The sequence below is a fragment of the Perissodus microlepis genome, chromosome 18, assembly GCF_051167445.1.
Source record: "Perissodus microlepis isolate ML-2025 ecotype Zambia chromosome 18, ASM5116744v1, whole genome shotgun sequence".
Taxonomy (NCBI): domain Eukaryota; kingdom Metazoa; phylum Chordata; class Actinopteri; order Cichliformes; family Cichlidae; genus Perissodus; species Perissodus microlepis.
In genome coordinates, this window is record NC_140478.1 from 7,874,527 (window position 1) to 7,902,097 (window position 27,571).

Here is a 27,571-nt window from a genome sequence, read left to right on the forward strand (position 1 = left end):
CTGTCACTGTGACTTGTGCAATGTGGAAAATATATGAGTTTCAAATTGCCTGGATTCACCTGCTACAGTAGTTCTACCAGTTCTTTGCCATCCCTCCAGCTGGCGATGCCCTAAAGGTCAGGTTAGTTAGTTTATGCAAAAAAAAAAAAAATCATGAGAGCAGAAGGAAAACATTCAGTACTATGCAAGCTGCTGTATTTTAACTTCTCCATGGATGCAGTTTCTATGGGATCCCCACCTCTGACAAAATCTTCCTGCTAAATAATGACAGCCCCTGACTGCCCCCAATCTGTATGACATAGTCTAAAAGACAAAACAAAAATATAAATACAACTAAAGTACAAGTCTCTCAAAAGTCTACAGTTCTTAAGTGGGATAAAGCTCTTTCTGTCATATCCCGTTTTTACGGTAGCATTGAGAGTTCAGCCACAGTTTAAAAGTACTTTTATTGTTTTCTTCATTTGAATCGACAAATACAGTAAATTTAATCTTTTTTCTTTGTAGGCGTCAACGCCCTCGTGTACTGACGTTCACAGGTGATGTTTCATTGGTTACTCGTTGGCTGTTCAAGGTAAATCCTGTGTGGGAGGGGGTGGAGGAGGAGGGAGACTTCAGGAGCGGAGCAGTTCACGCCGCTCAGAGCGCAAGACCGCACAAAGTCAGCCGGTGCACTCTTGCAGTCCTGGGACGGATTATCATTGTACTGTCACCAATTTTTTTTTCTTCCTAAAACTATTTTTTAATGGTTTATATATTTCACTGGATATGTTGGTCGGATTTTCAAATGGCATTTTCCTCCTGTTCTCCTGCGTGTTGCTGGAACCCGTGAGTACACTCCGCTTAAAAACTTGACTTTTCTCATGACCTGATCTTGGGCTCGCTGTCAAGAGTGCCACAGCTGCTTGCCTGATTTAGCAGCGTAAGCTTGACCACGCAGGTCACTGCGATAAGCCAGCAAACGGGTTCAGGGCTGATACGCATGCGGTCCTCCAGAGGTGTGGATGCAGGGCGCACCGCTGTGCCCCCGTGTGCAACTTAATTCCGTTTAGCATGTGTGGATGACGGGACTAATTTGGGTGTTTTTTTTAAGGGTTTATTTTTTTTCTTTCTTTTTAAACCTAAATTTATGGAACGAAGTTCAAGTTCAGATAGTTCTTCGCTCCAGGTTTCTCTTGAGCAGCAAACAAAACTGTGGTCCTTGACTGGGATCGTTATTCAGGGACATTCATTGTCCTTTTATGACCAAGGTTAAGATGCATTACCAGGCGAAACAATGAACTTGGTTTCCCTTCAGGACACCATGGTAACGGCCCCATTTGTCTGCCTCTGCAGCCTCTCTGGTCCTCACCATGATTCTCTTCAAACTGTCTAATGTAGAGAAGCATGTATGAATCATACTGGAATTTAGATAAAAACCCCTACAATAGAACGCCAGCACATCATCATCTGTGCAAACTCACAGACTGTTGGGCTCTTTAGCACATGAGTTTGATAATAAGAACTATGATTAGGCTGGTGAAAGTTTCCCCCTCTCCAACTTGCTTAAGGCTGCACTGATTGGTTAATGACAACCTGTTGTCTGGCCATCATCATGGGTGAAGTGATGCTGCAGAGCCTGCAGGTGCAAGATAAATCATAATCTAAATGAGGAAGTCATCTTCTGTATGGAGAGAAACTGGAGTCCTATGGGCTCATTTCATGGCTAACAATAGCCACAGAATACTGACTGATTAATGCGATAGAGAGGAGACTCATATATCCAAGTAAGAGCAGTAAATCTTCTGCTCCTGCAGATGGTCTGTATACGTCCCAATGGTAAATCCTCATATTTCACACCGAATCACTTCATAATTCCCAGTACATCATGAGGAATGAGGGATATAATGGAACGGGTCATCTCACGCGTCAAAGTTAAAGATTCACTTTTTGAAGTTCATAAAAAAATCTTTTGCAACAACATTTAAGATTAACAATTTGTCAAATGGTGCCGAAGTTTTTTTGCATGCACCTGCACCCTTTCAGTGCTGCTAACACTTTTTAAAAGGCGACCACTGGCCAAAGAGAAGTACGTAAAATACATGCAAATACTCTCTTCACAGGTGTTTGCAGTGGCCACACAGATGTGCGACATGATGAATGAAATCGATAAGGAGAGGATCATATGCGAGGCTCAGATTGAAAACAGAACAACAGGTATGTCAGATGCTTCGTATGTGTTTACCATGAGCTACTTATTCTGTCTCATCTTAATTCACTAATGATACAAGTGAGCTCTGATTGAAGTGACACAGTGAACTCCAAAGACAACAAAAGCTGTCCAAGCCTCCCGTCTGGCTTTAGATTACACCTTGCATGATTGAACACTGTTTTCCACCTAATGTCAGCCCCTTGTCACATGTGCAGATTCAGTTACAGAGAAAACTGATCCCGTTTTTCATTTATAAGAAATGCTATTAACAAATGCTTTTACAGTGCAACAGTGAAGCTCACCTCATCTGTAGTTTTTTTATGCTTTTGTTTTTTTGCAGCATATTATAGACTGTGTACATGAAGATAATTGTGTTTCATAGAGCCTCTGTGAGTGACTGAAACACTGTTGGAGGCATTATGGGACTCTGTTTGTTTCCACGCAATGCAAAAGTAATTAAACTCTCATTATGTTTTTAATTTAAATTTGCAATAAGTTTAAATGTTGTCAGATCCTCAGGGTAATCGTGCAAATGTACCCTGGTATGGAGATTTTTCATTGCGACAAACTGTTGAGCAGGTGCGCTGTGAAAGTGGCGTGAGCCGATTGTGCATCCCGGGAGGATACACACTGTGGAAAGACACGGAGATCTGTTGAATTCAAATAACAGCGTGTAACGAAGGGCACAGAGCTTTTTTATTAGTCATCGTGACAGCATGTTAACTCAGGTCATCTGCTGTTATGGGCCCAGCATGGCTGTAATGCCAGCTGACCTAAACTCACACGTTTTGGCTGCCATGGGAACGCCAGTGCTCCGCCTTCACCTTAAACAGGCTGCTGTTTCCCACTTGAGGGGATTCATGTGTGAAACACTGAGCAAAATGTGAGCAAAATTAAGTTTCTCTCTATCTTTGGGCATGTGAGTTTAGGTAACATACTTGTTTTTGGTCCCTCTCCTTCTTTGTCTCTCTCTAGGTTGCAGTAGGATTTGGGACAAAATCACCTGCTGGCCCAGTGCTGATGTGGGAGAGGTGGTAACCATCCTTTGCCCCAAATTTCTCTTCTTTCTCTCCGAGGATGATCGTGAACGTAAGAATCAAGCTTGCAATATACGTTGCATATAGGTGTGTGTTTTAAAGAGAGTTAGAAGAGAAAAAGCATATTAGTTAATTTTACTCTTAGAAGGTTACAGCATTAAGTTAGTATTTAGCTATTGGACTGGAAAAAGTGAAAGCACATGGTAGAATCCATACATTTGTGGTGGAAAGTCACTGACACCTATTGGTAAATACATAGAGAAATTATAGAAGGTCTCAAAATGCCCATTTTTGCAAAGGTATCAGCATGAGCACTAAATTAAAGGGCAGTTTCTTTATACTTGCTTCACCTTTCCATCAAGCTTCAAGGATGAGTAATCTTGCAGACAGACAGACGGACAACACTGAACATGCACCTCAGTGATTTCTTAAATATATGTGTGACTTTTATAAGCGATATTTACAAGCAGAGTTAAAGCTGGCCTAAGTCATCTTTTGATATAAACAACAAATCTAATATCAAGTCATAAAAGTAAAAAACGTTACCTGTAGCAAATGAATGCACAGATTTATCATCCATTCAGTCCCCAGTAGCAGAACGTAGAAATAGTCTGAGGAAAATTCCCCCAGAATTGCAGGAGACCAAAATCAAGCTCAGAGGACAGAAAATATTGGTTTTACTTTCGTCATGCAGACGGAAACAGAACTCAGTATCTGCAGAATGCAGTGGTTTGCTAACATTCGCTAACTTTGTGTATAACGTAGTAATATGTCAATGATCTTTATTGCATGGAGGACATTTTCTTGGCTCGTCACAAAGCTAGGATCATTTCAAACTGTTTTCTTGAACATGACAGTGAATTCACTGTATTAAAATGCCCTCCACCATTGCTACATGTCAATCCAATAGTAGGTAATGTAGGTGAACAGAAGATTCATGTCATGCATGAGCAGCTATGGTGTCAATGTGGACCAAAATCGCTGAGGAATGTTTCCAGCATCTTGTTCAGCTTGTGCCACTGACAATTAAAGCAGTTCTGAAGGGAAAAGGGGGTCCGGCCTGGTACTAGCAAGGTGTATCTAATAAAGTGGCCTGTGAGTAGTCACTTAGTTGCTAAGATGCCTTAAAGTCTCTAAAAAATAACGAATCTATCTGAGAATTTTAATGTAGTTTGGCAAACATGCCACATTCAAGATAATAAAAACAATTTCAGTCTTAAACAGCCTATAAATAGTACATCACATGATTACTAAGCCTCGTAATGCCATTTTTCTTTTTTATGTCTGTATCCCTGAGTCTGAGATTAACCTGAAATTAAATGCGTATTCATGGAAACATGAGTTAAGCATGGGATATTAAAATGAATCAGAGAGATGCTGGCGTGCTGCTCATCTCGATCCCTCCTTAACTTCCATTTTGTTGTTATTGTTCCAAATATCCCTGCTATTGAGCCTGTGCCAGTATCATCACGCTCCATATCTGAGACCAGAAATAGAAATTATGGAGTGTCCTAGTGGCTCATACTCATGATGCTATTTTGGCCCTACAATCTCTTATCTTTTCTACCACCACATCTTGAATATCGTAAATAATACAATAAAATTCAAAACAGTAGCAGGAAACAAGATAACAACTTCCCATGTAGACGCCATACACTCATTAAAGAGCCACATGGTTATTTGTTCTTTATTTGGTGAAAGCCTAACAGGGAAGTTGTGCTAATTATCTGTAAAGGAAAACACTATCCTGGGAATTTTCTGGCTGAATTGCACCATGTCTGTACAGTAGTTCCTGGGAATGTACCCCTTCGAGTTTCCTCAACATCTCCATTTGTCAATAATTGCCACGTAGCGTCTCCTCAGTTAATCATGACGTAAGAGTTGATGGAGATGTTTATTTGTAGTTGACTGGCAAAGGGGCTTTAATTTAAAATTGGAGCCTTGAGAAATGTAACAGGAACAAACAGCCATAGCTGTAAAATCCCAGGTGTGGCTCTTTATAAAGCTATGCTAATCATAAAAAAAGAAGAAGTTTGCAGTGGCTAAATTTACCACACTTTGTGTAATATTTATTGGCGGTGACAACAAAGCTGCATGTTTGAGCTGTTTGTTTTCAAAAATAATATTTTCTTGATTCATTCGTGTTTGTAAAGTTGCAGTTGGTCCGTTAGCTCAGCTCCTGCTGCTGATAAGACAGTGAAAACATATGAATAAACCTCTCCCTTCTATATTTTGAACATAGTGGCCAAGTTGTAGCACTAAAGGAGACGCTATACACCGATCAGACATAACATTATGACCACCGGTCTAGTATTGTGTTGGTCCCCCTTATGCTGCCAAAACAACCCTGAATCATCGACGTTAGCAACAGATCCTTTAAGTCCTGTAAGTTGTGAGCTGGAGCCTCCATGGATCAGACTTGTTTGTCCAGCGCATCCCAAAGATGGTAGTTTGGATTGAGATCTGGCCAAGTCAACACCTCAAACATGTTGTGCTCATCAAACCGTTCCTGAACCATTTTTGCTTTCAGCCACAGCTATCAGGGGATACAGTTTCCATGAAAGGGTGCACATGGTCTCCAACAATGGTTTGATAGGTAGTACGTGTCAAAGTAACATCCACATGGATGGCAGGACTTATAATGTTATGTATGGTCAGTCTACACCAGTAAACATAATATTTGAAAATTCAAATTTGATATCATGTTAGTACTACCCATAATATCCTGACTCCCCTGCTCCGAGTGCACTTCAGTCGTTAATTAAAGATGAATTTGACTAATAGCACTTTTGGATATTTTGTATAGATAGATGTATAGCTGTAATAATAATATCATAAAAGTGAATTGTTTTGGTCAACGGGATCAAATAATGAAAATCAAGATTGAACAACACATATGAATCCACCCATGTATTACCCACTTTCATAGTACATAGTCTGAGCTCTGTTCTATGTGCACTGCTTGTCTTTGGGAATGTACAGGACACTTTTCAGTACAGCATATTTTCTACGCCCACATTTAACCCCAGAGCCATTATCCGGTTCTATAACCGGATAATGGCGTGCGATGTCTTGCTACCATCTCCGGGTTGAATTGCAGGTTTCCTGAAATGTTGTCCAACAGTCTGGAACAGACGTTGAGGTATGTTTGCTAATATTTGATGGGTGTGCCAAAAGTCTTACCCTGTCAGCAGCTGCATATACTGTAAATATATATATATAACACCTGACATTTAAAAAAGGTGGAGAGCAAAATAAATGAACTGCCACAGGTGTAGCGCACCTGCACTCGTACTTGTTAATGAAAACACTGCTTGTATCATATACTGAACCTGGAAAGGAGGTCCTATAGCCGTAATCTAGCCAGTACTTGCGGATTATGCAGGGTACATTAGAACATTTTATACCATCGAGTAAATATCAGCTACATGAACACTCAGTAAGGGGAAGAAAGGTTGTGTGGGAAGCTGTTATGTGGCCCAGATGGGAGATAGTATGATATGAGAGCGGATAGCACTCCAGGGAAAAGACGGGGCAGATGAAGAATCACTGGATCTGTGGGGTTGAAGTCAGAGGAGGCATATTTCACAGACATATCAGGAGGTTTACAGGATCAACAGCCCCCTCTGTGCAGTGTTGTGCTGCATTGATGTGGACCATATCAATTATGCAGCAAATCACCTTATCAGCACAGGTTAAACCTGGTCTACATTCAGGTCATGAAAGAAGGACTAATGAAGTGATGATGAACGGTCCGGATATCTGTGCAAGAAAGCAGGAAAAAAAAAAGTTTAAGTCATTGAACCACTGTGTATTTTTCCTGTTATTTAGTTGTCGAAAGCTCTTTAAGGCCTTGGCAGGTTACAGACACACCATGCATACATTCTTCTTTTTAAGCGTGTTTCACAGAATGTCATGAAGTCTAATTTAACCTCACTCCTGAGAATCGTTGCAAAAGACTGATGGTATTGACACATCCCGGGCTATTCATTTTATAAGCCTCACACACAAAAACAAGCATTGCGAAACATGGCGCCATAGAGATTCAGGGTCATAAATTTAGTTGAGACAGAGTTGCCATTCTCATGAACTCTTTACCTAGCAGATCTAACACAAACATGCAGCCATTCATCTCTTTTAGTAGCGCTCACCCTCTCTACAGGCTGAGAATGACAGAGTGCCCAGCTGTCAACAGGTTCACTTACATGCTGCAATGTGAATTTGACATGAAGTTGATTTATAATAATACTATGGATCAAACATTTGGATATACTTAGATGGGATAAGGCTTTGACTGTACAATACTGGCGGGAAAAGCCAAGAAGTAAAAAGAAAATAAAAATGATTATGGGGTGATGAACTTGAACACTGAAAATCCTTGCAGTCATGTTTTGGGGAATGATGAAAGCATTCTTCTGGCAATCCCTCAAACAGGCTAAATCCAGTGGTGGCATGGGCTGAAACAGCAGGGGCTTAGCTTCGCTTTTGTGTCTTGTCATGTTGTTTGAGGAAGCTAAGCCTCCGTCTTCTCTGCGTTACGCTCCTCAGGTATTTGTGAGCAAACCAAATTTTGGTGCCAAATACATTCTAAGACTTTGGCTTGTTGGTCATTTCCCAACTCGGTGCTGATTTGATAGCGGCTGCGGAGTGATACGATTACGCAATGTGTGGAATGTCCTACATTTTGATTTCCACAGCAGCATTCAGGACGTGGATTAATTTGTCACTAGATCACGGAGCTTCCATTCTTTACTGGTAGGAGGGGAGATGAGGAAAGAAGTATGACACAATAAGAGACTGAACAAAAAGCACAGAGCAGTCAATCCATGCTTCAAGATTAGACGCTCATGAAGGGAGGGACATGAGTTTTCAGGTCTAATTAGTTCATGGATCCATTTCTAGCTTTCGTCACACTGTAAAAATCTAAATCCTCTCTGTATCATATGCCACATATTCTGCCTTTCCATTACATATGCAACAAGTGTAGAGGACGTAAATAGGACCTAAAAAGAGGCCTTTTCAATTGTTTTTGCTTTTGTTTTTCCACAAAACTTTGGAAATAGAAACTTTCTGCTGTAATCTGCCTGGCACTGAGGTCTGACCTGTACTGTACAGAGCTCCACTTATCTGTGCAGGGTCCTGCACTCAGCTAAGCAGATTTGCAAAAGTATAGACATTCTATACTTACGTAGAAGTACAGATACTAGTGTTAAAATACTCCAGAAAGGCTCTTAAATGTACTCAAAGTAAGAAAGTGAAAAGTAGCTCCTTGAAGAACATTTCTACCACCTATTTTTGTGCAACACTATCTGAACCTTGTGCTCTATCATTGTAAAAATAAAATAATATTAGTAGATGTGAATATAAACTTTATTCCAGTCTAAATTTGAATTCTAATAAAGCTTGAATCAGGTAAGTAGAACATGAGCAGAGAAAAAGAAAGAAAATGAAAATCAGCTCTATTTTGTGTTTCTTACATTGTACAGGGTGACGTTGCCTCTAAACATGAAAGAGGTTAAGTTCGAGGATTCAGCATGTGGGGAACCCTGAAATCAGTTGGCTCAGTGTGGGGAAAAGAATCATAAATCACAATAATTTCTATTGGGAGCTCCAGTAGATTTTCTTAGTGTACAGGCTGTGATCAGCTGACCTGCTGCTCTTTGTGGATGTACACAACTTAATTCAACCAGATGTCAGCAGATGTTTTATGAGTTGTCTTGGCTGATTTCCATCCTCCACACTGACAGTACAGTGTGTATTCTGTCTTTTTTCTAGAAGGTATAAAATTGGTATGAAGGTGAAATTCGCTGAATGAATCTCAGCATCATCAGCTTAACTTCAGATTCATCTCTGCTACACTTTATGTAACCTAACTCTGACCATGAAACCACAGCCACTGTGCACCAGTCACACACTGTTCTTTACTTTAAACCCCTCACAGCAAACTAACCTGTTTATTCTGCAGAGGATTTTCATGCAACCTTTAAATAACACAGCGAGTGTACCTCCGTTTTTTTAGCAGCAGGTTTCACAATATGAAAAAACATAATGTCATGTGTACAGACCAGATATCTGATTTATAAATGTGAGAACTTACATGTAAGCTTTACATTTCCAGTTTATCAAACACCACTGATCAGTCCTTATCTTTAACCCCTCTTCTTCCTTTCCTGTTCTGTCTTTCTTATCTTTCTCCATCTCTGAGTGAAGTTAGCTCTTTCTTTTCTCTCCCTGTAAAATACAGCACAGGAATACTGGACCTTTAGCTAGCAACACACTGTGAGACAAACTGCACACAAACAGTTTATGTGTTTGCTGATGTTTGTTGAACTGATAGAAGCGCTGGATTTGAAATTACCTGAGAATTAAAAAAGATCACTTCTGTGGGGCTAGCTAGATGCTGAAGTACCACAAACATAACTTATGGACACCTGCAGTTGTTCCAGTGTTGTGCCAAAAAAGAAAAATAATAATAATAATAAAAAAATAAATAAAAATGCAGGCCCACTTTAACCCCTGACTATGGCCCACACTTTTGCCTCTTTCATCTGTTTTATACCACATCTCCTGGTGATTAATACACAAGCAGGACTGCCTTTCATGTGTTTCTGTTTAGGCTCAAATCGGTTTGATGTTTGGAGGCTCGCAGTGACGAAGCTAAGCTCCATTCTGCTGTAGAGCAGGACTCTGCTGAACAGCACTTTACTCAAGATTAAAGATCTACAGACATATCTAATCTTCAGCACTTCCAATACAGAAAATCTCTGGCCTGCTGTACGCTACTCCGGACAACTACTGGACTCAGCTTTAACCCAAAAAGCTTTACTTTATCTTGCTGTAATTTCATTTACTTCATTGTTCTCGCAAGTTTGACTCTACACTTAATTTTAAAAAGTTCTATCTTTTGTTACCCCAAATCTGCAACACTGTATTTTGGTCATGCAGTTTCTTAATTGTCAGTCTAAATGCACCTTTCACCTCTGCCCTCTGTGGGCAGAACAGACCAAAATATCCCTGCTTGACTGATGGCCACCTGGTGTTTGTGTGTACAGCCTTCACATAATTAAGAAACAGATGGAAGCAAGTGCACATGGGAATTGCCTCAGCATCTCTGAGCCAGTTGGGGGGCTGAGCCCCTTCAGTCATTCATTCTGTTTCCTTTGATTATTTGGGTGTATTCCAGGGAGACATGAGTCTCAGCATGTTTTAATTAAATGCAGTGCTATGTCTGCCCTGCAGCTCTTACAACTCCCATCTCAACAAGCACTTTATTGTACTGTTAAAGGATAGCAGGAAGAGCGGCGTAAAGTAATACGAATAATTTCCAGTGTTGTTCCTCTGTCCCTTTGCTCATTAGGTAACCTGTCAAAGACCTGCACCGCGGATGGTTGGGCCTCAGTCAGCATGGACTCCTACATAGCAGACTGTGGATATAATCCCAACACCACCATGGATAGCCATGAAGTAAGTGTGGCAACTGGAACTTTAAGTGAAATGTCCCACACCTGATTAACTGTGTACTGAAACGTATTGTTACAGGAGGCATTCTTCCACGCCATCAAAGTGGGATACACCATCGGTCACAGCGTGTCGCTCATCTCTCTGACAGTCGCTATCGTCATATTGTGTCTCTTCCGGTAAGGTGATCCATCGTAACACTGCTTAATGTTCCCACATAAAGACAATCAAACACCTATTAAAGCAAGAAAACCCCGTCGATCTCTCATTTCCTACCATGCTTCCTGCATTTTATTGAGGTCTTACAGTCTTTTCACACAGCAATGTAACTGGATTAAGTGGGAGAAGTCGTCCAAATGTGGTTGGGTGCAAGCAGTCACCAAGTCAAACCGTGAAGTCGGATCACTTAGATGAGCATCTGTTATTCACTGTATGCTCTGTCCTGACCTTAAGGTCACAAGGTCGTGGAGAAAAACGCATGTGAGTGATTGTTGGCGTGGATTGTTGGCGTGGATCATTAGAACAGGTTTAAGTGGCAAGTGTGTGTAGCGTCTAATAAACATCAGCTGGCTGTGCTTGCATTTCAGGCTGTTTGTGTGTCGCAGACTAAACAGCAAGCGCTGTGTTTACTCTTTGGGTTTTTTGACATGCGATCGGGTTTGCATTCTGGAGCGGAGACGCAGGATGTTGGCAGCGCCTGCTGTTTATGTCGGGGTGCAGATGCGGCATTCATGCAGCTGAGCGATACTTCATCTCAGCTCAACTGTCCTGCTGCGTTTACGCAACTCACCCCAGGTCATCGTGTCACGGGGAAGGTATTTGTTTGAAAGCAGGCAAAAGAGAGAATTTACATTAGTGACATTTTCTCAGCACCCCCTGCGTCTCTCCCCCTACACACCGATTTGTTCTTGTTTGTTTCCTTGCTCCGCATCCCTGATAAATATTATGTCCCTGAAAAAGCTACATCCAAAGTGGGAGACATGCAGAAAGCCTTTCATGACAATTGCAGGGTTTAAATGAATTGTGACATTTAGATAGCAGCACAGCAGAGCACGGTGGTAGGAAATTACAAGGCGATAATCATGTACACTAAGTGCTTAGAATGGCTGCTGTCCTGAGCTGAAAAGCACATCTGTTCTGTGCTCATCTGAACTAAGTCAGTGAAGTTTCTAGTGCATATTCTCTTGATACACGCTTTTTTTCTGATGATTTCCGAGACACATGAGGAGCTCATTCATTGTAACCAGTCGGGATGCATTAGGAGTACTTTGCCTGTTCATTTTCTGTGTATTTGTATTCTTCTTCAGGAAGCTGCAGTGCACAAGAAACTACATCCACATGCATCTGTTTGTGTCTTTCATACTGAAAGCTGTGACTGTTTTCATCAAGGACGTGGTTCTGTACGAAGTCGGCGAGACAGATTGCCAAGCATCTGTGAGTACGCCGTTCACTGTCCTTTCTCTTTGCTGCTGAAAGCTCTGCAGGATGATTTTTCTATTATTGAACTGGTTGCGCGAATTGATTTCCCTCTCTGCCTAACTGGAGTTCGGCATCGTTGCTCAGCAGCCGCTTTCCCACTCTGACTTTAATGCTTTGTCTCAAAGTTTACTCAGCGTTCTGGGTGTAGCAGTGTTTGCCGAGGCACTTCTGCTCTTAAAATTATGTTTCCCTTTTCATCTGTGCACCAGGATGTTGTGAGAGTTCCTGTTTGCCAAACATTAAGCCTGAACTTGAACATTAAGCCTGAACTACAGACAGCTTTGTCAATAAATCACATTCAGAGTGCTGTATTGACTTTATTACCACAACATGCCACAACGTCATAACTGATAAGTTAAGTATTTAGATAAGCTCCTAGATGTGGCATTGCTCCCTGTAATAAGGCTACTTTATGTGATTGATCAAGTCACCAACGTTAGTGTTGTTTTCTTGCCACTTTATTACCAGAGAGGACTGGATCAACTTGCTGTAAATCACCCGCTTTACTATATCACTAAGTGCTGTTGCTTAATGGCTGAGTTTAGACATTTCTCCTTCAGGGTACACCGGCTGTCCTGACCTAAACACAGCTGCTAAATATCTCACAGATTTCTAAACTCCTTAGTGAAAAAGCAAAAACAAAAGGAGTAAACTTTTGTTTACTTGGTGTAAGGCACACTACTTAGCTTGTAAAAATACAGTTGGGGTGAAAGCGGAAAACCTCGTGCAAAATAACACAGAGAGTTGCAAGAACACACATTCCTAGTTTTAATCTAACCCTGGAAACAAATCAAATGTTGTGTCACCACTTCATTTATGTGGATAACAAAATAACTATAGACCTGATAAAATGAAAATATGTCCTGTTTAATAATAATGTCATTTCAGGACATTATAAAAACCTGGTCTTTAGAAGGTCTTAAAATACAACCTAAGAAGAAATATGAAACATGACATATTAAATACAATTTAAACCAAAATGCAAGATGCAGTGTGTGAAAATTAACTACACCCTTACTGCTTCCAATCAAGGAAGCAATTATATGGATAGGTAGACTGTTCAATGCTCAGAAACTGCAAAAAATCCAAGGGCTACATTTTAAACTCAATACACCTCAGTTAGTGTTTTAAATGTTAAAGTTCATGACAGTATATTTAGAAAAGGACTGAACCAGGGTTTGTAAGTATTGTCAGGACAAAGCCTCTTTCTTTTAAAAACCAACTGTCAAGCACGGTGGAGGAAGCATTATGATTTCGGCTCGCTTTGCAGCCACAGGACCTATGAGTCAACCATGAACTCCTCTGTATGCCAAAGTATTCTAGACTCAGATGTGAGGCCAACAGCTGAAGCCTGGCTGAAACTGGACCATGTAACAGGATGATGATCCCAAGCAGAGCAACAAATCTACAACAGAATTGCAGAAAAAGAAAAGGTTTCAATAATTACAGTCCAGATCTCAACCTGACTGAAATGCACTTGTCATGGTTAGTGCTGTGGGGCAGGCAGGAAGGAGAACCCAAATGCAGGACTCACAGACGGAGGGTTAAACTTAAAGCGCAGCTTTATTCCTGGGAAAAATCTTGAATACAGAAAACAAAAAGCGAAGCATAATAACTGGAGCTAACAAACTCAGGACTCAAGGAACTGGAAAACAAGAAATCTAAACTAGAAATCAGGAGCTACGGAGACTAGGAACACAGAGGAAACGCACAGCACTGAGGAGGTGTGTGAAGGTTAACGACGTGACAACAAGCAGGGGAAGACTGAGGACTAAAATACACAGGAGATCACAAGAGGATGAGGAGCAGGAAAAAAACACAGCTGGGGCAAATCAGACATAATGAGACGAGGGAAGGCAAAACTAGATACACTGACATAGGACACAGACTATGAAAATAAAACAGGAAATACAACACGTACACTCAGACACATGACTGACTGGGGAACAAGAGAATAAACCCGAGGGCAGAACTAAATCTAAGAACCAGAAATCACAAACCCAGAAGAACTAGAGAGCTACAAATGCAAAACAGAAACCGAAACACTAGTGGTCATAAACCAGGATGAAACCAAAGATTACTAATCCCCATCCTCTTGTGATCCTACCAGTGTATAAGGACCCTGACAGCACTACTGGGACCTTAAGAGAGCTGTGCATAAATGAATGCCTGCAAACTTCAATGAACTGAAGCAATGTTGTACAGAAGAGTGGGCCAATAACGTCAACCCAGCAGGACAGAGAGTACCAAGCAATGTTTCATTTGATAACAATGAAGAAGATGGAAAAATAATAGAACAACAGTATTGTTTGATAACACTGAAATAAAACTAAGTTGCAAACATATGCATTTAATGTGTATCAAGTGTGATTGTTTATCTTAGATAAGCGAGAATGAACCTGATGTTAGTGGAACAGAAGCTCCCTGACAGCGTTAGAGAGGCTGGTTCTGTGTAATGTTTTACACTGACAGTACTTTGTCTGTTAAATATGTTAAATATTCACATTGTTCTGAACAAGAAAACAAATCCTATAATTTTTTAGCTTGGCCCACGGGGACTAAAACTGGCCTGGCTAGTTTAAAATGTCTAGTCTGTTATGTTGTCCTCATCTTTTTAAAGGTCAATGCATTTCCTCTGGATATACCTTTAGAGTGTGAATGTTTTAGGTAAAAAATCTCTGCAGCCGTGTTTAACGTGATATGAACGACAAGTTAAGTAAATAATGCCATCAGAATTGAACCATATGTTGCTGCTGTACAATAAGGCAAATTCCACAGTAAAAAGGATTTATTTTAAAATTTTATTTTAGAGCGAAGTCACCCTATTAGAGCACTTCGCTCTCGCTCTGCAGGCCTACTTGTTGTTCCTAGAGTATTTAAAAGTAGAATGGGAGGCAGAGCCTTCAGTTTTCAGGCCCCTCTTCTGTGGAACCAGCTTCCAGTTTGGATTCGGGAGACAGACACTATCTCTACTTTTAAGATTAGGCTTAAAACTTTCCTTTTTGCTAAAGCATATAGTTAGGGCTGGACCAGGTGACCCTGAATCCTCCCTTAGTTATGCTGCAATAGACGTAGACTGCCGGGGGATTCCCATGATGCATTGAGTTTTTCCTTTCCAGTCACCTTTCTCACTCACTATGTATTTATAGACCTCTCTGCATTGAATCATATCTGTTATTAACCTCTGTCTCTCTTCCACAGCATGTCTTTTATCCTGTCTTCCTTCTCTCACCCCAACCGGTCGCAGCAGATGGCCGCCCCTCCCTGAGCCTGGTTCTGCCGGAGGTTTCTTCCTGTTAAAAGGGAGTTTTTCCTTCCCACTGTCGCCAAAGTGCTTGCTCATAGGGGGTCATATGATTGTTGGGTTTTTCTCTGTATCTATGAAGCGCCTTGAGGCGACTTTTGTTGTGATTTGGCGCTATATAAATAAAATTGAATTGAATTGAATTGAATTAAATGGTCAAATACTCTGTCAGTATAATCAGCCCAACTACAAGATAGCACATGTGTATTGACCTTTAATTGTTATTTTTTGTCCCTTGGGATTAGTTTGCTAAAAACATCCTCAAGTAACCTTTTGAATCATTTAAATGTAAATAGATTTATATATGTATCTACATTCATTTGCACATTTCTGGTAAAGCCAATAACATGTTAATGTTTTTTAGGTGGGATGCAAGGCAGTGATGGTTTTGTTCCACTACGGGGTCATGGCCAGTTACTTCTGGCTGCTTGTGGAGGGCCTCTATCTTCATGCTTTGTTAGCTGTGTCCTTCTTCTCTGAGAGAAAGTACTTCTGGTGGTACATCCTCATTGGGTGGGGTAAGTGTTAGCTCTCATGCCAGTTATTGATGAGTAGGCTTACAGGTCGCTCTCAGAATCTCATTTGCAAGGGGATCGGATGTGTCCATTTGTCTGTAGTGTCAGTGCAGCCATCAGGCAACCTGAATGCCTTCATTAGTCTTTACTACAACCACTGGATCCGTCCATCCATTACTTATATCTGCTTTATCATGGAGAGATATACGGGACACTGAAGCCTATTGCAGCTGGCATAAGGCTACGAGAGGCTGGATACTTCCTGGACTGGTGGTTGGGCCTTCACAGGGCCAAGACAGAAATCATTCACACTTTCATACTTGCAGCCAACTTAGACTCATCAGTTACCCTAACATGCATATCATGGGACTATGGGAGGGAACTGGAGTATATATTATTTTATGTAAAAGAGGTTTAATACATGCAGCTGCTTCAGAGAAATACTGAACTTTCAATCTGCACATGAATGAGTTTTCCTTAGTTTAGCAGCAGCAGGTGGCTGGCACCCGTCCTCATTGTTATAATTCAGTCAAAGAGTCCCGCAATGCTTTTGGAAGGCAAATAGCTTTATATATGTATGGCAAACGTAACATATAAATAAATTAAATTCTTTGCCGAACTTAGAGATCAAACAAGTAGACCTGAACTGCTATATTTCAATTTCAACAGCAATTTGGTCCCTGCTTTCATCAAAATTCATATATTCATAAAAAGGTGCTAGGTGGAACCTTTGAGGAGTTTCATCTTAATTTCAGTTAAAATCTGAAAATATTTTACCTTTTGATCCTTCAGTTGCCTTTGACGTATATATTCAACAATATTTATTTTCCCTTCACAGTGAAATAAATCTAGAAATAGGCTTGAAATGTTGTGTCTGCAAGCAGGAAAATGGAAACAAGCCTTTCCCACAGATACCCAGGATGAATCAGTATTGGCACAGAGCACACATGAGTCGTGTTAAGAATGATAAGCATAGCTAAAAAGCAATATTGCTTCAGCTGTAAACCCATTCATAAGATTAACAGTGTGCTCATGCCCAAATGTGGTACAGATAAATAAATAAGTATATAAAATAATCTATAAAATAAATCACAGAGCTGATCATTTCTCTCTGAGAAACAGAGATCATTTTAATGTTGAAATAACTTAGAGGTAATTCTGTTTGTGTTGTAATTTGTCTGCAGGGGCTCCGACCATCTTTATCTCAGTGTGGGCGATAACGAAGGCATTTTTAGATCACCCTGGGTGAGTTCATCTTCATCATGTTTTCTTGTTGATTAAAGTGAAGTTATCATTTAGGATGCACTGATTGTGAAAGTCTTAGCCAATACTGATGCAGATATTAGAATTACAGTTCTGTGCAAAAGTCTTGAGCCACGCCTTATTACTTTAGATTTTGCTCTGAAAATAAGTGCAGCGAATTTTTGAAGCGTGCATACATACATGGAAATATAAGAAGAAACCAGAGTTTGTATCATTGTAATGATTTTCAATATTTGGTATGAACAAACTCTTAGTCAGCTTTCATGTAATTTCTTTAAGTAGTCTTGATGAAAAGTAAAGGGACCGTCAAAGCTCCTCTTCTTTCATCCATTACAAAGATTAACAGCTGGTCTTCGGAGCAATTTTGCTGCCTCTATTTACAGTCCAGTGATTTTTTTTTATGATCTCTTATTGAGAACTTCTTGTTTGCATTTCCTTTTTTCCTGTCAGATGCTGGGAGACAATTGATGACGGCCCTTGGTGGATCATCAAAACCCCCATTTTAATCACCATACTTGTGAGTCAGTGCAGCTCTTTGTGAGTAACATTCCAATCTCAGCTTAATGCAAAATTAACCAGTCTGCTACTTTCGTGGCAGGTGAACTTTTTCCTCTTCATTTGTATCATCCGGATTTTACGGCAGAAGATGAATTGCCCAGACATTGGAAGAAAGGAGTCCAATCAATACTCGTAGGTATTCAGTGCAAAATGTCAGCATCTTGATCATAGTGCAGGTTGCAGTCATTTCTTATCAGGTGATGCTAATTTAATTAATTTTGCTGCTGTTAGGTTTTTATTTTGACTAAGCTCTTGCACAGTGACAGATACTCGACTCTGGCCTTTGTGGATGTTAACACGGCTGAACACGAGCTTTCTCTTTACTTCTTTTTCCTCCCATCTCATGTTTTTAGGAGACTGGCTAAATCAACTCTGTTGTTGATTCCTCTCTTTGGCATAAACTACATCATTTTTGCTTTCATCCCCGATGACATTCACCCACAAGTGAGGATGGTGTTCGATCTTATTCTCGGGTCATTTCAGGTAACGTCTCTGCATTAAGTCTGCAACACTTTCCAAATGGTGCACAGAAGCAGGCAGCACTACTTATAGATGAATGTGTGGACTTTATGCTTGAAATATTGCGTTTTAGACGGAACTGCTGCCGCAAGTGGACATCCTTTCATTTGATTGCAAAGTTTTATGAAGATAGTTTGTCAGATGGAGCAAATGAATGGTTGGTTTTGCTGACATGTTTAACTTTGTATGCTTGAATAATGAGTTTGCTCGTTTGCTGAGCATTAAATTGAAAGTAAACTCTGAGAGCAAAGTGCAGTGATGGAAGCTGTGCAATGGAAAGTATTCTCAATTTATAACCGTTGTAGTTCAAAGTGATATCTCCTGGGAACATTTCCCAGGGGATCTGGATGATAAACTTGCTGTCTGAGCCTGAAGTTGGACGTCATTTTACCATCATTATTCATACGCAAGTATTTTGAGTGTTTCCCCAGCTGTGCGATCATACTTATATTTATGTGCAACAACAGCTCTTACAGGGCGGTGTGTGTGTGTGTGTGTGTTTTCCCATCTCTTCAACAGGGTTTTGTGGTTGCTGTCTTGTACTGCTTTCTAAATGGAGAGGTGAGTAAATTCTAACAAAACAAAGCTCTCTAAGATAAATTAGCTAAATCCTGTGTTTCATGCCTGCTTAACGATGCTCCTCGTTCTGTTTGTCTACCTCTCTGCTTGTCCTGCAGGTGCAGTCGGAGATTAAGCGTAAGTGGCGCAGGTGGATGCTGCAGAGGTTTCTGGGTGCTGATACTAAGTACCAGCAGCCCTCCATGGGCAGCAACGGCAACAACTTCAGCACCCAGATCACCATGATGACCAAATGCAGCCCCACAACACGCCGGACATCTGCGTGTCAGGAGCGCCTCTCGTCCATCTGATATCCAGTTAAAGTTACTGTCGCTCTTTGGTTTAAATCCTTAGGCACTGAATGTGTGGCTCGCATACGCTGTTGCCACAGGATCGATATTGGTTACTGAGTATTTTTAGCAATTGCTTGTCAAAAATTGAGCGAGACTGAATTTTTCTTGCCAGAATTGAAAGGTAAAACCTCTGTAATGAGAGGCCTTTGGTCAGGGAGGTCTGCACCAACAATCTGGTTTCTGATATTTGTATGAAAGCCAATGTCATGTGGAAATATGTACAGATGGGCTCATACTGCATATTAGTGCTTTGTTGATATCTGGAACTGGAAAAGTCTACAGGCAAGTTATAAAAAGTCGGTCCTCAGTGTAACAATAATGACAGTAACGTGCAGAGAGAAAGCTCTTCTTAACCCTCATGGACACTGAAGTGAATTCAATGTCCTCTGACCAATAACACCAGAGACAAGCTGCAAGATGTTTATCAAAAGGGTGTGTGACAGAAGAGGTCTCCAACCACTAATGGCCCCTGTTGCTTAAGGGAACAATGGAAGCAGCTTTATTGACTGTGTCAGGCTGCTGTGAATCTAAAGCACAGGCAGTGGAGGTTCCTAATGCTGCCTATGACAGTTTTATTCAGGGGATACTCTGCTGAATTACTGCCAGCTAACATTCCAGAGGAGAGACTGAACCTCCTGCTTATGAAATTAAGTTCAGATTACAGAGGCTTTTAGTTTTTGTCTGAGTGCGCAGTCAGATACCAGATGGACCAGCTGTATTCTATTAATCCACAACTTACAAGACTGTAAATAAATACGCAGTAACAACAACTTACTTCCATTAACTGGATTGCATGGATAGTTTATTCCGCTGCATTTATTTTAAATGTATTCATCTATTTTATTTCTCTAGTGAGACAAGCAGCTCAAAGTTTTCATTAGCTGTAAAATATCTTGTTACTTACAACATGAATTGGCATGCTCACGGATCCCAGACTTTTCCCACTGGTCCCACACAATAGTCTGTATATAAAAGATGGAGGGGGCCACCGTGACATCGCCTGTGTGGTGAACTCCTGTTCTGAAGTGTCAACTTTAACTGTGGCTGTTGCAATGTTAGGTTTTTGAAGCTAGAAGTGACCATATTTACACAAAGATTATTACCTAATGCAAGCAAGCTTTGCTAGCAAGTTGCATTTGTAAAACACGTGGATGCATAACACAGAGAGATGCATAAAAATGAATGTTAGGCATACAAATATAATAACAGGATATCATACACCGAAACTTCTTGGACTGTCTGTTAGAACTTTGTGCAACAGCACAGACACGGTGTAGACGTCCACTTCAGTGACTTGAATGAGCTGAGGTGAGGCCTGGCAGAGAGTTTGTTGGCACCGACCTGCCACTCAGCTGACTACGGTCCTAATAATGTATTAAAACAGAGATTAATACAATGTAAATGAGTGAGGAATTTTAGAAAAACAAAATCACCCCTTGTACATCAAAATTAGTTGAGACATTCACGTTTCCCTCAGGTTGTAACAACATGATTACTCAACGTTCTTCATAATCAGGTCAAAGTATTTATTTTGCCAAATTAGTTAATTTGTGGCCAAATATAGGCAACACTTATAGCTTCAGCTGTCGTTTCTGTTTAGTGCTAATTGAGAGATGTGAGACTAACACGGTAAACATTTCACCTGCTGTTACGGGGAGCACGTTTACATAAATGCTAGCACTGAGCACCGCCTGCCTGACTTTGGAGCTTACTGACAATTTATAAAGCTAAAAGACATCACAATTGTTGGCGTCACGTTAACAATGCAATGCATTTTCTGCAGAATAGTTTTGTACGCTTACATGTTCGCCGTCAGATTCCGTCAGAGTCATGCTGGTGCTTATTTTAGTTCCAGTTCTTGGTTTTTGTGGTGTGTGTGTGTGTGTTGTAAACTAAAACTGAGGTAAAGCTAACCTAAAAGTACCTCAGACAGGGAGCTAGTGATGTGGATAAAGAGTTGGTTTCTTGTGAGTTTTACGGTGATGCTCTTTAGTGCTCAGGTGTCAACTGGAAATAAGTGTTTACATTTGAAAGTAATTCCTTACTCGTGATATTTGCTTACTGTCAGTGTAAAGTTGACAGTGTCTCTCTTGTGTTGCCATGTAAAGACGTTATTGAACAAAATGTTTAATGAAGTTGAATAAAATCATTTGCACTGTGAGGACGGCTCCAGCATTGTTCATGCACTGAAAGCAAGATAACAATCTGATATTTTATTACCATTAAAATGAAGCATTACAGATAATAAACATCAAGAAATGATATTACAAAAACATGTACAAAGGAACACTGTAGCATTTTAGAAAATACATTTTTGTGCGATGTTCTAACTCGTGTCCTGCTACAGCATGTATATGTCTCCCCCTACTGCAAAAGAGAGATAAAACTCTTTTGATGCTTATTTCATAACACTCTTTTCCATCCCCGGGCACCACGTTCACTCCTTACCCTGAAACATTCTCTGACCCTCAGCTAATCAGTGCATCCGTTTAACACAGCGCTAAAGTTACGATTCACCTCATGGCGCCAACAGTTTGGTACAGTTATAACTTGGTGAGTCGCAGAGTGTTGAGACGCACTGAAAGAATAGTGGATCCCTCCGCATAGCTAATCTCACGCAGTATCCCAGTCCAGCACTTGTCCGACTCATCATGTCTGTAGAGAAGATAAATAAGTCAGCTGAGTTCCCCTCATAGCATCTTAGGAAAGCATACAGTAATAACAAATGCAATCTCAGTATTTTTCATCTAGACAGAATGATTAGGCACAAAAGGAATTCCTGACAGCTGTGTATCAAATGAAGCTATTATTAACAGCACCGTAGACAGCAGCCATTATTATACCTCACAACAAATGTTTTGAAAAGATCCTAATCAATGCCTATGTACCATTAGCAAGTCCAAGTCCTTCAGCTTTAGATGCAAATCTTTAAAACATGTCAAAATTGTAGTTTAGGTCAAATGTTTTTATTTTTAACATAAATGAAGGTTACTAATTATTCAGTGATTTTCCTGCTATTCTGCTCTTATTTGATGTGTGGCCTCAGATTGTGGTTTGTTGCTGAAACCTTACCTCAAGAAATGTTTAAAAACATATAAAATGGTCCAAATATTGTAAAATTAATTTCTTTGGTATAATTTACCAAAATTCCCTGGAAAATAATCCATGAATATGGAGTATGTTTAGATTTCTCCTACATCACTAAAATAATAATCTTCACTGTGAAGTGTTGGATGAAAATTGCTTTCAATTCAGTTTTGTTCATTTAGCACCAAATCAAAACAGTTACTTTAAGGTGCTTTATATTATAAAGACTCTATAATGACACAGAGAAAACCTCAACAATCAGTCGACCCCCTGTGAGCAAGCAGTTGCCGATACGTACCAGCAATTAAATGTCCTGGTAATAAGTACAGATTATAAAAAAGATGAAGAATCTTTGAGCAAATACCAGATAAGTTGTAATTGCATAGACATGTATGCTTAAAGACATAAAGAGGTTAATTTAATGAGTTACAGTGAAAGGAAATGCCTGCTAATGGTAACATAAACTGAAATGTCCATTTTACTATTAACTGAAGTGTCTGTTAATGCTACTGAAAATACAGAAAAACAGGAGCACTGGGACCCTGTAACAGCAGCGGGCTTCTCAGACTACCATAAGAATTTAACGTAAACCTATTGTGCTCATTCACAACTCCAGAATATTATTCTTGTATTTTAACTTTGCATTGTTCAGAATCGTTGTATTTGTATAGGTCTTATTTATCCCATAGTGGACCTTGGTGTCACCTGTCAGTTCATCCACTATGTAAAACAAGCTCCTTCAGTGTCCTTTCCCCTGTCTGACATCAGCTGCCCCTCCTAAGCAGAGGTTTTGAACAGCAGGACAGTGGGGCCTCTGTGCTTACAACCAATCAGGTTGATTGAAACTGATCAGGCTGTGCGTCTCTCATCATCGTGCAGAGTGAAAAGGAAAAAACAAAACACCAACAATTGGATTTGAGTGTTTAGAGCAGCCTGAATCCCTAGTTTTGGCTCATAAGGATTGTTTGTACATGACTTCATTATTTATACTTTGGACATGTTTAATATAAGCCTTTGTAACAGCAGACTTTATAAACTTTAAAGACAGTCTTTCACTCTGAAACTCTTACAAGGAGTCTGAATAAAACTTTACTGTTGGATAAAATTCGCTCACTAAAATCCCTTCATCACCTAAATGATAATTTGTGTGTATAAAGCGATTCTCCTCCTTTTTTGTTTTTCTGTGACCTTACATTCAGTTGTTATGTCTAGTAGGCTCTCACCTCCAAATGTCTGTCATCTCTGTTGGGACGGGCTCCTCACTGGTTTCACTGGGCATCATGGCAAAGCCGCCCACAGCGTACAGGAACCCCCCCATTGAGATCAGATTAAGGGAACTGCGCTCCTGAGGGAACTCTGTGAACTCAGACCACCTGGAATAACAGGACAATAAGGACACAAACACACACGGGGACGTGATGGTGTTAAACAAGCTTCAATAATACTGAATGACACCCGTACCAGTACCACGAGTGGAGTTTTATGATCTAATGATGTCTTGTTTGTGCTCAGTGAGTCATTTCACTAATGCGGACAGATGCTTCCCTTTGTTACGAGTAGATAAAGCGGGTTATATATATGTAATAAAGCGAGTCATATATATATAATAAAACATTGTCTCACTTGTTGCTGGCAATGTCGTAGACCTCCACAGAGCTGGTGAGGCCTGAGTCTGTGACTCCTGTTACCACAAAGATCTGGTCGTTGTGGACGGCGATACCAAACAGAGAGCGGGCTGTTTTCAGAGGGGCCAGGTCCTTCCATTCAAACTTAGTGGGATTGTAGACACACACTCTTCTCATGCACTTCCTACACACACACGTGCGCAAACACGCATGTGCAAACAAACAGACAAAATATGCTTTTTTAAACTGATTATTTGAGTTCATGCATAAGTTTCGTCATATATGTTCTAATCCTGTTCATTTCTGATGTTTTTGAATTTGCAGGAGCCAGGGCTGTTTATTTATTTGTTTTTTTAAGTTGGTTGGTTTTTGGTCTGATCCCCATTAAAATAAAAAATGAAAAATTGTGCTCAGCCACCACAGACTTTAAAAGTTCTGTTTAGCCAAAGTTATACACTGAGTTACAAAATCTGCAGAACACAAAATAATTAAATAATAATAAAATAAAACTATGAGACTGATGAATGAGGTTTAATAATGATTTTTCTTTTTTTTCCTACCGACATTATCATAAAAATGTGGGCTTTTAAAGCCTGTAGTGCACTTACCTGCTTTCAGACTTTCCTCCAATGACGTAGACGAGCCCTTTGTGTGATACAGTTCCATGGCCATACACCTCATAAGGCAGGGGATCAGATTCTCCCCATTTGAAAGACCTGTGCAGATGTGCAAATGAAGAAGAACATGTACCATCATGAACGGACTCTGCAGATGATAAAGTGAGTGACTCATGCAAACTGTGATTCTAAGAAGAAACGAGGCTTGGGAGTTGCTGTTTTGTTCCTTTTATAAGGAAAACACACATTTCCGGACTTGATGATTTTGAATTTTAAGGTCAAAGTTTAAACAAATTGTATTTACTATTGTATGCAATTATATTTCCAAGAGAGATGGCCATAATTTAGATAAGATGTGCATTTTCCATTGCACTAGAGCATATTAAACTTACTGTCTGTCATAGATCATGACTGAGCTTAGTGCGTGCTCGCCGTCCTTCAGTTCCTTTCCTCCAACAACAAAGATTGAGTTTTCAGCTTCAGTCAGGCCAAACAGACAGCGTGGGTTGGGTTGTGGAGGCATCCCTAACCAGTCTGAACTGACTGGATCAAACTGGGGATAAATAAAAGTGATGTGAGAGGAATTAAATACAAAAGAATCCAGAAATATTTTTAAAATAGCTTAAGATTTGAAAAGGAGCCATCGTCAGAGTTCAGGTTGTAAAGAGCTACAAATGGTTTTCATAAATTACACACTACCTGCAGGAAGTAGGAGCTGAATGGTTCATCTTTGTCCTCTTCATTGTAGAGAAGTCCTCCCACAACAAATACTTGGTTCTCTCTTGTCACCAGGCTGCAGTGATTCTTGGGAATTTCAGTGGATTCTGACACAACAAAGCACTCGTTTCCTGCCGGGTCATAGGCCACAGTCCCTGTGTCGCTGATCATAAGTATGAGGTTCATTTCAAACATCCCAAAACGAGGATTGTTGTTGAGTATGCCTGGCAGGTAACCGTCCTCATCATCTTCCTCATCCTCACTGCCTTCACCCCCCTTTGCCCCATCTGTTGCAGGCTTCTTCGGCTTAGGGAGCAGCCCTCTGTGAGCATCCTTGACGAGATCCAGCTCCTTCTTGATGTCCTGGCTGAAGCGGATGTACTGGTGACGCTCCACTTTTTCTTTGAAGTAATCCAAAGGTATGAGTCTGAAGCGAACACAGTGCAACAGCTCGGGCAGATCTTTGACCCGATTGGTCTCGTCATGCTTGACCCAGTCCATCAGGGATTCAAACACCTGCTCCTCCCGCTCAACATTAAGGGCGTCTGAGGTGATGATGATGGCCACCTCGCTGGGAGCTAGCTGCAGAAAGTCTTGGTCCCTGACAACAACCTGGTAGCGCTCGCAGATGAAGTCTCTCGCGGCAAGAGCAAGCTTGGGACTATCCAGAAGCAGCCCCAGTCTGAAGATAGCCAAGCAATTCCCGAGCACCAACTTTTCTTGGAGATAGGACACACACACAGAGAAGATGGAGGGGATCTGGTACATGTTGGCGACCATGAATATATCTTGGACATTCTGTTCTGTCAGATTAATGTCAGATGTATACAAGTACCGCAGGATCATCTCCATAACCCCAGGCTCCACATTTTTGAGGACAACCTCCTTCTTTTTGCTCTCCTCCAAGTCAGACAGGAACATAGCCTTGAAGAAGGGGCTGCTAGCTGCCAGAACCAAGCGGTGGCAGGGGAACTCCTTGTCCTGGATTTTGAGGACACAATCCACAAATCTGTCATTTTCTAAGAGGTCACACAGTCCATCCTGAAGCAGGGTCTGCTGGTACATCCGAGGTTGCTCCACTGGATCTATAGTCATGGCAGACATTTTGTTCTGTTGCCGTGTCCGGGTTGGGTTTCGTGGGCTCCCTACTTGCTCCCCACAACAGAGCGGGACTTTCAGTGCACAGGGTGGCTCAGTTTGCCCTGAATAGTCTCGCGTAGTTGGATGGCTTGTGGCTGCAGCTGTCTGTGGCTGTCAGCCACTACGCAAGTCAGGGGTATTTATAGACAGGACCCTCACAAAGCTGAGGCATCCAACTTGGTGGACAGGGGGACCTATCCTCTGCTGCACCACACAGACCCCCACAAACAGCTGAATGACAGGGGCTGTTAAATCCAGAAGAACAACTCATCGAGCAGCTTCGCTGGGTCTGATCACAGCGACACTTTCACACACACACGTAATCAAATATTGATTTAATTTGTGATCACACTGGCCTCACACAGAGTCAGTTTATCATATTGTAAGTATATTAATAGAGGTATATGAGTAGTGCCAACTCATATCATAAAACAAATATATACAGAGGGAGGAAATATCCGAAGTTTTAATATTTGTTAGTTTAAAAAATTAATACGACTCGCCTGATGAGGCTTTGATGGACTGTGGGTCAACTGCTTTGTGTTCTCTTTTTTATCGTAATACCTGTACTGTGTTTTCCTAATTCTCGCTCTGACAGATCCCTTCCAGATCATCAGTCTGTAGTTGCTCCTTCAACTGAAATCTTCACAGTTGGTGTATAAAAACAGTGCCGGGGTTAGTTCCAGCACATTGTGATTAAAATGTTTTCAACCTGTTCCAGCCACAATTACAAAAAACAAGCAAAATTTTAATATTTTATACATCTGGTATAAATGAGGATTATTATTATTATCTGATATCCCACATTTTACTTATTCCACATGTATGTATGTATACATGTGCCAACATTAAGTGATTTGCAACAATGATGTATACTAAGTGACAAACAGTACTGGCATCTAGTGGTTGAAAGCGAGTCTGAAAAATGTGACCAGCGCATCACATATATGTAGAAGGTATAGAACAGGGGTGGGCAATGTCGGTGTCGGTGTCCTGCGGGTTTTAGATGTGTCCTTGATCCAATACAGCTGATTCAAATGGCTAAATGACCTCCTCAACATCTCTTGAAGTTCTCCAGAGGCCTGATAATGAACTAATCATCTGATTCAGGTGTGTTGACCCAGGGTGAGATTTCAAATCTGCAGGACACTGG

At 40.7% G+C, this 27,571-nt stretch overlaps 2 protein-coding genes across 2 annotated transcripts; one reads left to right on the forward strand and one right to left on the reverse strand.

The window, feature by feature from the left end:
• The first annotated feature begins 609 nt into the window (after positions 1 to 609).
• On the forward strand, positions 610 to 21,393 carry LOC146367146 (vasoactive intestinal polypeptide receptor-like). The gene is made up of 13 exons (XM_084912644.1): positions 610 to 825; positions 2,100 to 2,193; positions 3,164 to 3,277; positions 10,583 to 10,689; positions 10,765 to 10,862; positions 11,991 to 12,117; positions 15,831 to 15,984; positions 17,166 to 17,226; positions 17,695 to 17,761; positions 17,843 to 17,934; positions 18,156 to 18,285; positions 18,841 to 18,882; positions 18,999 to 21,393. The coding sequence occupies exons 1-13, from the start codon at positions 766 to 768 to the stop codon at positions 19,188 to 19,190; spliced, it is 1,338 nt and encodes a 445-aa protein (XP_084768770.1). The 5' UTR covers positions 610 to 765; the 3' UTR covers positions 19,191 to 21,393.
• Positions 21,387 to 26,483, reverse strand: klhl40a (kelch-like family member 40a). The gene is made up of 6 exons (XM_084912643.1): positions 25,261 to 26,483; positions 24,954 to 25,114; positions 24,553 to 24,660; positions 23,943 to 24,128; positions 23,543 to 23,692; positions 21,387 to 21,887 (listed from the first exon to the last, which is right to left on the reverse strand). The coding sequence occupies exons 1-6, from the start codon at positions 26,380 to 26,382 to the stop codon at positions 21,776 to 21,778; spliced, it is 1,839 nt and encodes a 612-aa protein (XP_084768769.1). The 5' UTR covers positions 26,383 to 26,483; the 3' UTR covers positions 21,387 to 21,775.
• Between the last annotated feature and the right edge of the window lie 1,088 nt (positions 26,484 to 27,571).